Below are 12,702 nucleotides of genomic sequence, written 5' to 3' on the forward strand. Positions count from 1 at the left end.
TATATATATATATATATATATATATATATATATATATATATATATATATATATATATGTATATATACATACATATTCACACACAGACACACACACACACACACACACACCTACATTACGATTGCATGCCAAACATGCAAATGAATGAATTGTGAATAACCAGATAGACAAGAGTCGAGGAGTATAGTGATTAATTAAGAATAACCAGATAATGATCCTCTACTGTATAGTAACTAAGTGGACACAACAGTAGCGTCTTCCGGCAGTGTCGTATATTAAATGTTTAAATACACTGTCCCCACAGAGTGACGGATCTGTACTGGCAAGACACTCTCACTCTAGGTATATATATTAACGAGTGTGTCTTAAGAATTCGTCATTAACTCCTGATAAATATTATTTGAAAAGGAAAAAAATCATCCCTAAGGTGTGAAAAATAATATCAGTCAGGTCAATAAGGGAGGGTTTTGGGTTGACTAAACGTAGCTAAACATTTTGTCCAATGATGTACTACAGTATATTTGGGAGAAAGCGATGAAATGGCACCAAGATATAACATGGGATGGGGGTAATTGACACTCCTAGGTGATGGAAAACCCTCAGTTAAGAGACCTGGACCCTCCCACACACACTCACACACTCACTCATCCACCCACCCACCCACCCTTCACCTTTTTCAAGTGACTTTCCAACGGTGCACACAATAGACATTTGGAATTTCTGCATGGCCCGATAAGACGTCTCTCTCTCTCTCTCTCTCTCAGCTCTTCTCATGCTGGATGTCAATAGTGAAGTTATGTGTTCTCTTTTATCTTGGCTCATGTTTGTGCTGTGGGAGTTGGCGGGAGACCTTTGAGACTTCGCAATTGTTTACTGTGGACGTCAGGGTAGAGGAGGAGGGTGTCTGGACGTGTTCTTGTTAGATAATTTAGTATGTTTTTATCTCTTGGTATTTCACTTATTGTTATTTTCTCTTTCTCTCTTCCTTTTCTCGCATTTTCTCTCTCTCATACCTTTTCTCTCATAGATCTTCATTTTTTCCCTTCTTTTTCTTTCATTCCCTCTTTTTCTGTCTGTCTCACTCTCATCTGTCTTCTTTTGTTTCACTCTTTATTCATTTCTCTCTTTTCCTCTGTTTATATGTCTCTCTTCCACCACCGTGTATCGTCTCCCTCTTTCTCTCCATCTCTTTACCCTTCTGTTCCTCTCTATCTCCTTCATTTTATTAGTTTTTATCTTTTTCTCTCTCCATTCCGCACCTCTTCTCCTCGGTCAGTGTCACGGGAGGCAAGGACCGTGACTGGATGTGTGACATAGCAACATTCGCGGTTATCGTCGCTCTGGTAAGTGGTGGCCATTGTTGAGGTGTCGTGGTTATCTCAGCTTCCTCCGCCACACAATGTACTGATGGGCACCTGCTACCTCCCCCTCACCCCCTCATAGCCGCAAATGTCTCTCACCATCGCCGTCCTTACCCCCTGATAGCCGCAAATGTCTCTTATCACCGCTACTTCACCCCCTGATTGACACGACAGTCTCTACCACCCCGGGAGATGGTGACTTGAGAGACGGCCATCTTGAGCACACGGAAGACGCTTAATGGGAAAATGTGATTTTTATTCTCTGATGTACTGATGCTGTCATGTTTATAAGTCCCGCTCCCGTCCACTCGAAAATAAAAATGAAATAGACAAAGCGCAAGGAAATGTATATATTTTTATTGCTATTTTCTTTGTTGGCTAAATATTGTAATTGTGATAAAAGCTTAAGGTGTCGTGTCCAGAATGCCCAGTTTGTGTTCACCCAAGTGCTCTGAAAAAGAAAAAAAAAACGAAAAAAAACGAAAAAACGGGACTAACACAACTGAAGTTCTCAAAAGAAACAAATAAACATAAATTATTTTATTAAAGAAGACTTTTGTCATACTCAGACTTATTACCGTATTACCAGTTTGATAAAGATCACAAAAAGTTTCATCATAATACAACCATGTAACGCTAAGAATAGATATTATTTTATGGATAAATTCTATCAATAAAACATTACGTGCATATTATTACTAATAAAAAACATTATAATGCAAAAGGAAATCTGAGGCTATTTATACTACAATCCCCAAATTCCTCCCTCACCAAGATGACCCTCAGGGATGTGATGCCGGAGTGTGCCAAGAGAGTACACAGTTTTAAGAGCCTGTACAGTGTGTTAGTGCTGACCTACACCACCAGACTGTACAGTGTGTTAGTACTGACCTAAAACCACCAGCCTGTACAGTGTGTTAGTACTGACCTAACACCACCAGCATGTACAGTGTGTTAGTGCTGACCTACACCACCAGCATGTACAGTGTGTTAGTGCTGACCTACACCACCAGCCTGTACACTTGTACAGTGTGTTAGTACTCACCTACACCACCAGCCTGTACGGTGTGTTAGTGCTGACCTTCACCAAGAGACTGTACAGTGTGTTAGTGCTGACCTACACCACCAGCCTGTACAGTGTGTTAGTACTGACCTAACACCACGAGACTGTACAGTGTGTTAGTACTGACCTAACACCACCAGCCTGTACAGTGTGTTAGTGCTGACCTACACCACCAGCCTGTACAGTGTGTTAGTACTCACCTACACCACCAGCCCTGTACAGTGTGTTAGTGCTGACCTACACCACCAGACTGTACAGTGTGTTAGTACTGACTGTACAGTGTGTTAGTACTGACCTAACACCACCAGCGTGTACAGTGTGTTAGTGCTGACCTAACACCACCAGCATGTACAGTGTGTTAGTGCTGACCTACACCACCAGCCTGTACCTTGTACAGTGTGTTAGTACTCACCTACACCACCAGCCTGTACGGTGTGTTAGTGCTGACCTTCACCACCAGACTGTACAGTGTGTTAGTGCTGACCTACACCACCAGCCTGTACAGTGTGTTAGTACTGCGAGACTGTACAGTGTGTTAGTGCTGACCTACACCACCAGCCTGTACAGTGTGTTAGTGCTGACCTACACCACCAACCTGTATAGTGTTTTAGTGCTGACCTACACCACTAGCCTCTACACTGTACAGTGTATTAGTGCTGACCTACCACCAGCTTGTGCAGTGTGTTTGTGCTGACCTACACCACCAGTCTGTACTGTGTGTTAATGCTGACCCACACCACCAGCCTGTACAGTGTGTTAGTGCTGACCTACACCACCAGCCTGTACGGTGTATTAGTGCTGACCTTCACCACCAGACTGTACAGTGTGTTAGTACTGACCTAACACTCACCAGCGTGTACAGTGTGTTAGTGGACCTACACCACCAGCCTGTACAGTGTGTTAGTGCTGACCTACACCACCAACCTGTATAGTGTTTTAGTGCTGACCTACACCACTAGCCTCTACACTGTACAGTGTATTAGTGCTCACCTACACCACCAGACTGTACAGTGTGTTTGTGCTGACCTACTCCTCCAGTCTGTACTGTGTGTTAATGGTGACCTACACCACCAGCCTGTACAGTGTGTTAGTGCTGACCTACACCACCAATGTGTCCAGTGTGTTAGTACTGATCTACACCACCAGCCTGTACTGTGTGTTAGTGCTGACCCACACCACCAGCCTGTACAGTGTGTTAGTGCTGACCTACACCACCAGCCTGTACAGTGTGTTTGTGCTGACCTACACTACCAGTCTGTACTGAGTGTTAATGCTGACCTACACCACCAGCCTGTACTGTGTGGTCGTGCTGATCTGCTCCTGCAGCCTGTACTATGTGTTATTGTTGGTCTACACCACCAACCTGTACTGTGGGTTAGTTTTGACCTCCAACCCCAGCCTGTACTTTATATTTATGTTGACCTACACTACCCGCCTCTACTGTGTGTTAGTGTTGACCTACACCACTAGTCTGTACTGTGTATTAGTTGTGACCTACACCACCGGCCTCTACTCTACTGTGTGTTAGTACTGACCTGCACCACCAGCCAGTACTGTATATTAGTGCTGACTGTATAATATGGACACGAAGTAGTACCTTAAGCTGTGTATTCTTATATTACTTTATTAATTATGTATAGTAAAGTATTACAGAACATGTATTAATCCTATGTAGTATTTCCATTTATTATGCACCATGTTAATATATGTGAATTATCATATTTACATATTATGTATTTAGCTTGTGAATGCTGGCATCTGTACATGCCAGCGCGGAGTGATACAGAGAGTTGAGATCGCTAGTCCTAATGGTGTGGAAGCCAGTTTATTTGCTCCTCTGTATTTGTCTCCCGTACGAGAATAAGAACCTATTTTCAAGATAACAAGTGTTTGCGTATACCCTCCGTAGTGTAGAACATTTTGGGGGTATCAAAGACAAACATAGACTGACCTACACCACCAGCCTGTAAAGTGAATGAGGGCTGGCTTACACCACCAGCCTGTACTGAGTGCTAGTCGTGACCTGCACCACTAGCCTGTACTGTGTGTCAGTGCTGACCAACACCACCAGCCAGTACTGTGTGTTAGTGCAGACCTACACCGCCAGCCTGTACTATTTATTAGTGCTGACCTACACCACTAACTAGTACTGTGTGTTAGTGTTGACCTACACCACCAGCCTGTACAATGTGTTCGTGTTGACCTGCACCACCAGCCTGAACTGTGTGTTTGCGTCTGACTTACACCACCAGCCTGTACTGTGTGTTAGTGCTGACCTACACCACTAGCCTGTATTGTGTGTTAGTGCTGACCTACACCACCAGCCTGTACTGTGTGTTAGTGCTGACCTACACCACCAGCCTGTACTGTGTGTTAGTGCTGACCTACACCACCAGCCTGTACTGTGTGTTAGTGCTGACCTACACCACCAGCCTGTACTGTGTGTTAATATTGACCTGCACCGCCAGTCTGTACAATGTGTTAGTGCTGACCTACACCACCAGCCTGTACTGTGTGTTAGTGCTGACCTACACCACCGGCCTGTACTGTATGTCAAAGCCCATCTATACCACCAGCCTGTACTGTGTGTTAGTTTTAACCTATACCACCAGGCTGTTTTGTGTGATGATATTGACCTACACACCTAGACTGCACTGTGTATTGGTGTTGACCTACATCTCCAGCCTGTACTGTGTGGTCGTGTTGACCTGCACCACCAGCCTGAACTGTGTGTTTGCGTCTGACTTACACCACCAGCCTGTACTGTGTGTTAGTGCTGACTTACACCACCAGCCTGTACTGTGTGTCAGTGCAGACCAACACCACCAGCCAGTACTGTATGTTATTGCTAACCTACAACACCAGCCTGTATAGTGTGTTAGCGCTGACCTACACCCCCAGCCTGTGCTGTGTGTTTGTACTGACCTACAACACCAGCCTGTACAGTGTGTTAGCGCTGACTTACACCACCAGCCTGTACTGTGTGTTTATGTTGACCTGCACCACCAGCCTGTACTTTACTCTGTATTCGTTCTGACCTAGACCACCAGCCTTTACTTCTTGTTAGAAATGACCTACACCAACAGCCTGTACTGTACTGTGTATTAGATGCTGACCTACACCACCAGCCTATACTTTACTGTGTATTAGTGCTAACCTACACAACCAGCCTGTACTGTTTGTTAGTGCTGACTTACACAATCTGCCTTTACTGTGTGTTGATATTGACCTACACCACCAGCCTGTACTTTACTGTGTATTAGATGCTGACCTACACCACCAACCTGTACTTTACTGTGTATTAGTGCTGACCTACACCACCAACCTGTACTTTACTGTGTAGTAGTGCTGACCTACACCACCAGCCTGTACTGTACTGTGTACTAGTGCTGACCTACACAACCAACCTGTACTGTACTGTGTGTTAGTGCTGACCTATACTATACAATCAGCTTTTACTGTGTATTAGTGCTGACCTACACCACCAGCCTGTACTTTACTATGTATTAGTGCTGACCTACACCACCAACCTGTACTTTACTGTGCATTAGTGCTGACCTACACCACCAACCTGTGCTTTACTGTGTATGAGTGCTGACCTACACCACCAACCTGTACTTTACTGTGCATTAGTGCTGACCTACACCACCAGCTTGTACTGTACTGTGTGCTAGTGCTGACCAACACAACCAGCCTGTACTCTTTGTTAGTGCTGACTTACACAATCTGCCTTTACTGTGTGTTGATATTGACCTACACCACCAGCCTGTACTTAACTGTGTATTAGATGCTGACCTACACCACCAGCCTGTACTTTACTGTGTATTAGTGCTGACCTACACCACCAACCTGTACTTTACTGTGTATTAGTGCTGACCTACACCACCAGTCTGTACTGTACTGTGTACTAGTGCTGACCTACACAACCAACCTGTACTGTACTGTGTGTTAGTGCTGACCTATACTATACAATCAGCCTTTACTGTGTGTTGGTACTGACCTACACCACCAGCCTGTACTGTACTGTGTATTAGTGCTGACCTACACCACCAACCTGTACTTTACTGTGTATTAGTGCTGACCTACACCACCAGCCTGTACTGTACTGTGTACTAGTGCTGACCTACACAACCAACCTGTACTGTACTGTGTGTTAGTGCTGACCTATACTATACAATCAGCCTTTACTGTGTGTTGGTACTGACCTACACCACCAGCCTGTACTGTACTGTGTATTAGTGCTGACCTACACCACCAACCTGTACTTTACTGTGTATTAGTGCTGACCTACACCACCAGCCTGTACTGTACTGTGTACTAGTGCTGACCTACACAACCAACCTGTACTGTACTGTGTGTTAGTGCTGACCTATACTATACAATCAGCCTTTACTGTGTGTTGGTACTGACCTACACCACCCTGTACTGTACTGTGTGTTAGTGCTGACTGTACTATACTATACACCACCAATCTGTGTTAGACCTACACAACCAACCTGTTGTACTGTGTGTTGGACCTATACTATACAATCAGCCTTACTGTGTGTTGGTACTGACCTACACCACCAGCCTGTACTGTACTGTGTATTAGTGCTGACCTACACCACCAACCTGTACTTTACTGTGTATTAGTGCTGACCTACACCACCAGCCTGTACTGTACTGTGTACTAGTGCTGACCTACACAACCAACCTGTACTGTACTGTGTGTTAGTGCTGACCTATACTATACAATCAGCCTTTACTGTGTGTTGGTACTGACCTACACCACCAGCCTGTACTGTACTGTGTATTAGTGCTGACCTACACCACCAACCTGTACTTTACTGTGTATTAGTGCTGACCTACACCACCAGCCTGTACTCTACTGTGTACTAGTGCTGACCTACACAACCAACCTGTACTGTACTGTGTGTTAGTGCTGACCTATACTATACAATCAGCCTTTACTGTGTGTTGGTACTGACCTACACCACCAGCTTGTACTGTACTGTGTGTTAGTGCTGACCTACACGAACAGCCTGTACTGGTGTTAGTACTGGCCTACACCACCAACCTGGGCTTTGTGTTGGTTCTGGCCTACACCACCAGCCTGTACTCTGTGTTAGGGCTGACCTACACCACCAGCCATTATTCACGATAACCCTTACCATTACGTCACCTGACTCTTCCTGCACTTGGTACTGGGAGTGTGCAGGGATTCATTTTATTTAATGGAAGATGTTCTTTATTCAATGGAGGGATTTACTTTATGTAATGGAGGGATTTACTTAATCTAATATAGGGATTTACTTTATGTAATGGAGGGTATTTACTTTATCTTGATTTATGAACAAAAATATATTATTATAGTCAGGCTAATAATTTCTCCGGTTATTTTGCTCTAATTTTCACCTCTAGTTATTGTTGTTGTTACGTAAATACACACACACACACACACACACACACACACACACACACACACACACGCACACACACACATATCCTCTCACCCTCCCCCAGCCAAGTAGGGTCAGGCAGAGGAGAGAGAGTCAGTCTCCCACGCTGGTTAACCGGACATCTTGGGGGGAAAGTCCACGGCCTCCTGGCTGACATTCCTGCGTCCAGGTGTGTCCGTTCTAGGACACCTGGTGGACAGTTGTGCTAGGACGTTCGTTAGTACGAAGAAATCTCCTTGATAAAATACTTAGGACATCACGACCATTAGGACACCACGACCATTAATACACCACGACCATTAAAACACCACGACCATTAGTACACCACGACCATTAATACACCACGGCCATTAGGACACCACGACCATTAATACACCACGACCATTAGGACACCACGACCATTAAAACACCACGACCATTATACACCACGACCATTAATACACCACATTAGGACACCACGACCATTAATACACCACGACCATTAAAACACCACGACCATTAGTACACCACGACCATTAATACACCACGACCATTAGGACACCACGACCATTAATACACCACGACCATTAGGACACCACGACCATTAATACACCACGACCATTAGGACACCACGACCATTAAGACACCACGACCATTCACACATCATAACCAAAAATATATCATGACCATTAAGACACCATGACCATTAGGATACTACGACCACTTGGACGCCATGACCTTTAGGATACTACGACCACTTGGACGCCATGACCTTTAGGACACCACGACCATTAGGACACCACACCATTAAGACATCGCGGCCATAAGGACACCACGACCATAAGGACACCACGACCATTAAGACACCACGACCACTAGGACGCCACGACCATTAGGACACCGCAATCATAAAGACACCACACCCATTGGAACACTACGACCTTTAGGTCCACGACCATTAGTCTTCCCATGAATAAGGGAAGACTGAAGTTTTGATGGAAGGGTAGAGAATTAATTAATAAGAGAGAGAGAGAGAGAGAGAGAGAGAGAGAGAGAGAGAGAGAGAGAGAGAGAGAGAGAGAGTTAAGAGTGAATTAATGTGAGTGAGTGAGTCGATTCCTAACATGTTATTTCAATTTCTTCCTGTTATTTTCTACACTTATATTGTAGTTTTCCCCTTAGGCGCCTATTCATTTTTTGATAGGCCTCTTGTCCTTGATCAAACCAACACATGACAAATTAAAAAAAATGACTTAGAGGGTCTTTACAACTAATAACCAAAATAACTCAGAAATGACAACGAAACTTCAATCGTAGTTATTTTAGTTATTTTACATCATATATTTGATAAAGTAACGTATGAATCTTTAAGGATACGAGACGAAACAATAATCTTCACAACAAAAACATAAACTGGAAAATATTGGTCTTTTTTTTGTATACTAAGAATCACAATCTCTAAGTACTTACAAGATGTTTAGGTTATTTCAGAAAGCAGAACCCAACAATATTCAAAACCTTTTCTATATCTTAGAAGCCAAGACCGGTCATAAAATCAAAGATGAAAAGTCGACCATTATACACCTAAGATTTATAAAGCTTAAGTAAGACAATTTTACCCCAAGCGATCTCTGTAGTTAAATATTTCGCGTATAATATCTTTCAGCACAACAAGGTCACGTCATCTCCAACACAAAAGCTTTCAAATGTTAAGAATTTATACAGTATAGCCTTACCAATATAGATTTTCACAATTAGTATTCCAGGTAAGACGTCGACTACATCATGTCAAGTCTTATTCAACAACTTCTAATTACAATATGTTAAGTGGAAATGCAACACCTTCAAATACATTATCTTAAGTCCTAACACAACATAACACAACATAAAACAACACAAAACAAAATTTGCCACTAGAAAAAGTTCAGTTTATCTCTACTTCCAAGACCTTAGGCACCACATCGCCTCACGAGAGACCACATTACCCGTGATATCGAAACCTGTTGTTATCTTAGAAATCAATTTTTTACCATGATATGTATCTACGATTATCGACAAGGACTCATCATAGCTACGATTATTGACAAGTTATCTCACGTTATCTCTACGGAATCTGAGAATGAAAATCCAATTTTATCTCGATCTATCAGACAGACAGAATAAAGATAACCCATCCCCTCACCTCCTTCCCTCCGATGATCCGGAAAGATGGTGATGATAGACTGTGAAGAAGATGAAATGGAGGCTGATCAATTCATACGTTCATTATCTTTCATGTGTGGGATAGACTTTAAGAAACGCGAGAGACAGACCATGACCAGACCAGGAGTGAAGATAAGGGAAGTGAGTCAGCGTTGGTTGTGCCCCCGTGTGTTTGGTGTCTCGTATGTGTTTGACAAGGTTCCTATTTGCTCGTATTTATTTGAGAATGTCTGTATTCGTCCGTATCTGTTTGAGAATGTCCGTATTCGTCCGTACCTGTTCAAAAATGTTCGTATTTCACGTCTGTTTCACACCCATATTTATAATTTGCATATGAAAATACTCAAATACATAGAAAAGTCAGATCGTTTTCTCTTGTTTTTGTATCACTCACATTCATTATTAATTTACTACAAAAAAAGAAAACCACGAATACCACAAAATAATAATTTGAGGCTTATCCCCCACCCTTTCTCTCCCCGGTTCTTTCTCTCTTTATTTCTCTTTCTTTCCCTACCTTTACAGCTTTCTCTCTCTTTCCTTTTCTCTCTCTCTCTAATTCTTTCTCTGTCTCCTTTCAGCAGCTTTCTCATTTTCTCTCTCTCTTTCTATCTTTCGACAGCTCTCTCTCTCTCTCGTTATTATACCCATAATAACATCTCCTCGCCTCCCACAGAAGCACCTGTGTGGCGGAAGACTCAGGTATGAGGGGAGTCGAGCGGGCAGAATGTTTAGGAGATAATCTGATCACACATCGACGTTCTTGAGAGCCAGTGACCAACGTGGGAAGGTCAAGATGCTGAGTGGGTGGAGTGGGTGAGGTTGGGTTAGTATTGTATTTTTTTGTAGTGGGTAGGTAGGTGGGTGGAGTGGCTGAGTGGATGGGTGTAATGGTTGGATGGGTTGAGTGAGTGAGTTAGTGGGGTGGAGTAAGTGGGTGAGTGGGTGGCTTAGTGGGTGGAGTAATTAGAGAAGTTGAGTGAGTGAGTTGTTGAGTGGAATGAGTGAGTGGGTGAATAGGTGGGTGCTGTTGCTGCTGTTTCTGTTGATGCTGCTTCTTCTGTTGCTGCTGCTTCTGTTGATGCTTCTTCTGTTATTGCTGTTGCTGCTTCTGTTGATGCTTCTGTTGTCTGTCTTGCTGTTGCTGCTGCTTCTGCTGTTGCTGCTTCTTCTGTTGTTGCTTCTTCTATTGCTGCTGCTTCTCTTGTTGCTGCTTCTTCTGTTGCTGCTGCTTCTGTTGATGCTTCTGTTGTAGGTCCTGCTGTTGTTGCTGCTTCTGTTGTTGCTGCTTATGTGTGTTACTGATGCTTCTGTTGCTGCTTCTGTTGCTGCTTCTTCTGTTTTGCTTTTGTTGTTTGTTGCTTCTTCTTTGCTTCTTCTGTTGCTGCTGCTTCTGCTGTTGCTGCTTCTTCTGTTGTTGCTTCTTCTATTGCTGCTGCTTCTCTTGTTGCTGCTTCTTCTGTTGCTGCTGCTTCTGTTGATGCTTCTGTTGTAGGTCCTGCTGTTGTTGCTGCTTCTGTTGTTGCTGCTTATGTGTGTTACTGATGCTTCTGTTGCTGCTTCTTCTGGTGCTTCTGCTTCTGTTTTTCAGCTTCTTCTGTTGCTGCTACTTCTTTTGTTGCTGCTTCTTCTGTTTCTGCTTCTTTTGTTACTGCTGCTTCTGTTGTTGCTGCTTCTTCTGTTTCTGCTTCTTCTGTTACTGCTTCTTCTGTTGTTGCTGCTTCTTCTGTTTTTGCTTCTTCTGTCACTGCTTCTTCTGTTACTGCTGCTCCATTTGAAGCTCCTCCTTTTGCTGTTCCTGCGTCTCCTGCTTTTCTTGCTGATACGTATTCTTTTGTTACTGCTTCTATTGTTGCATCTGTTGTTGCTGCGTCCCCCCTTCGCTGCTTGTTCTGTTGCTGTTCCTTCTTCTGTTGCTGTTCTAGTGCCATTTTTGTTCATATGCAACATACAGGTTTTATTACTGTTACCGTTACTACTATCTTGTGACTGCTCCTGTCGATGCTTTCACCGTTACTGCTGTTGTAGATGTTTTCACCGTTACTGCTGTTGTAGATGTTTTCACCGTTACTGCTGCTGTCGATGCTTTCACCGTTACTGCTGCTGTCGATGCTTTCACCGTTACTGCTGTTGTAGATGCTTTCACCGTTACTGCTGCTGTCGATGCTTTCACCGTTACTGCTGCTGTTACCGCTGGATAACATGCTTCACCGTTACTGCTGCTGTCGATGCTTCGCACCGTTACTGCTGCTGTCGATGCTTTCAACCGTTACTGCTGTTGTAGATGCTTTCACCGTTACTGCTGCTGTCGATGCTTTCACCGTTACTGCTGCTGTCGATGCTTTCACCGTTACTGCTACTGTCGATGCTTTCACCGTTACTGCTGTTGTAGATGCTTTCACCGTTACTGCTGCTGTCGATGCTTTCACCGTTATTGCTGCTGTTGATGCTTTCACCGTTACTGCTGCTGTCGATGCTTTCACCGTTATTGCTGCTGTTGATGCTTTCACCGTTACTGCTGCTGTCGATGCTTTCACCGTTATTGCTGCTGTTGATGCTTTCACCGTTACTGCTGCTGTCGATGCTTTCACCGTTACTGCTGTCGATGCTTTCACCGTTACTGCTACTGTTGAAGCTTTCACCGTTACCGCTACTGTTGA

General features: G+C 43.8%; 1 protein-coding gene across 1 annotated transcript; it reads right to left on the reverse strand.

Moving 5' to 3' along the window:
- Positions 1-11,228: 11,228 nt before the first annotated feature.
- LOC121871552 (UPF0746 protein DDB_G0281095-like) lies at positions 11,229-11,973 on the reverse strand. Its single transcript, XM_042373997.1, has 2 exons — positions 11,585-11,973; positions 11,229-11,379 (listed from the first exon to the last, which is right to left on the reverse strand). The coding sequence occupies exons 1-2, from the start codon at positions 11,971-11,973 to the stop codon at positions 11,229-11,231; spliced, it is 540 nt and encodes a 179-aa protein (XP_042229931.1).
- Positions 11,974-12,702: the final 729 nt, after the last annotated feature.

This window comes from Homarus americanus, unplaced genomic scaffold (genome assembly GCF_018991925.1).
Source record: "Homarus americanus isolate GMGI-L3 unplaced genomic scaffold, GMGI_Hamer_2.0 scaffold45698, whole genome shotgun sequence".
Classification (NCBI taxonomy): domain Eukaryota; kingdom Metazoa; phylum Arthropoda; class Malacostraca; order Decapoda; family Nephropidae; genus Homarus; species Homarus americanus.

Excerpts from the sequence above, each read along its gene's own strand:
- LOC121871552 (XM_042373997.1), bottom strand. The coding sequence starts at position 11,973 with ATGGCACTAGAACAGCAACAGAAGAAGGAACAGCAACAGAACAAGCAG. Across the intron at positions 11,380-11,584 it reads AAGCAGCAACAGAAGCATCA|AAGAAGCAGCAACAGAAGCA; the intron begins GTAACACACATA and ends AAAGCAAAACAG.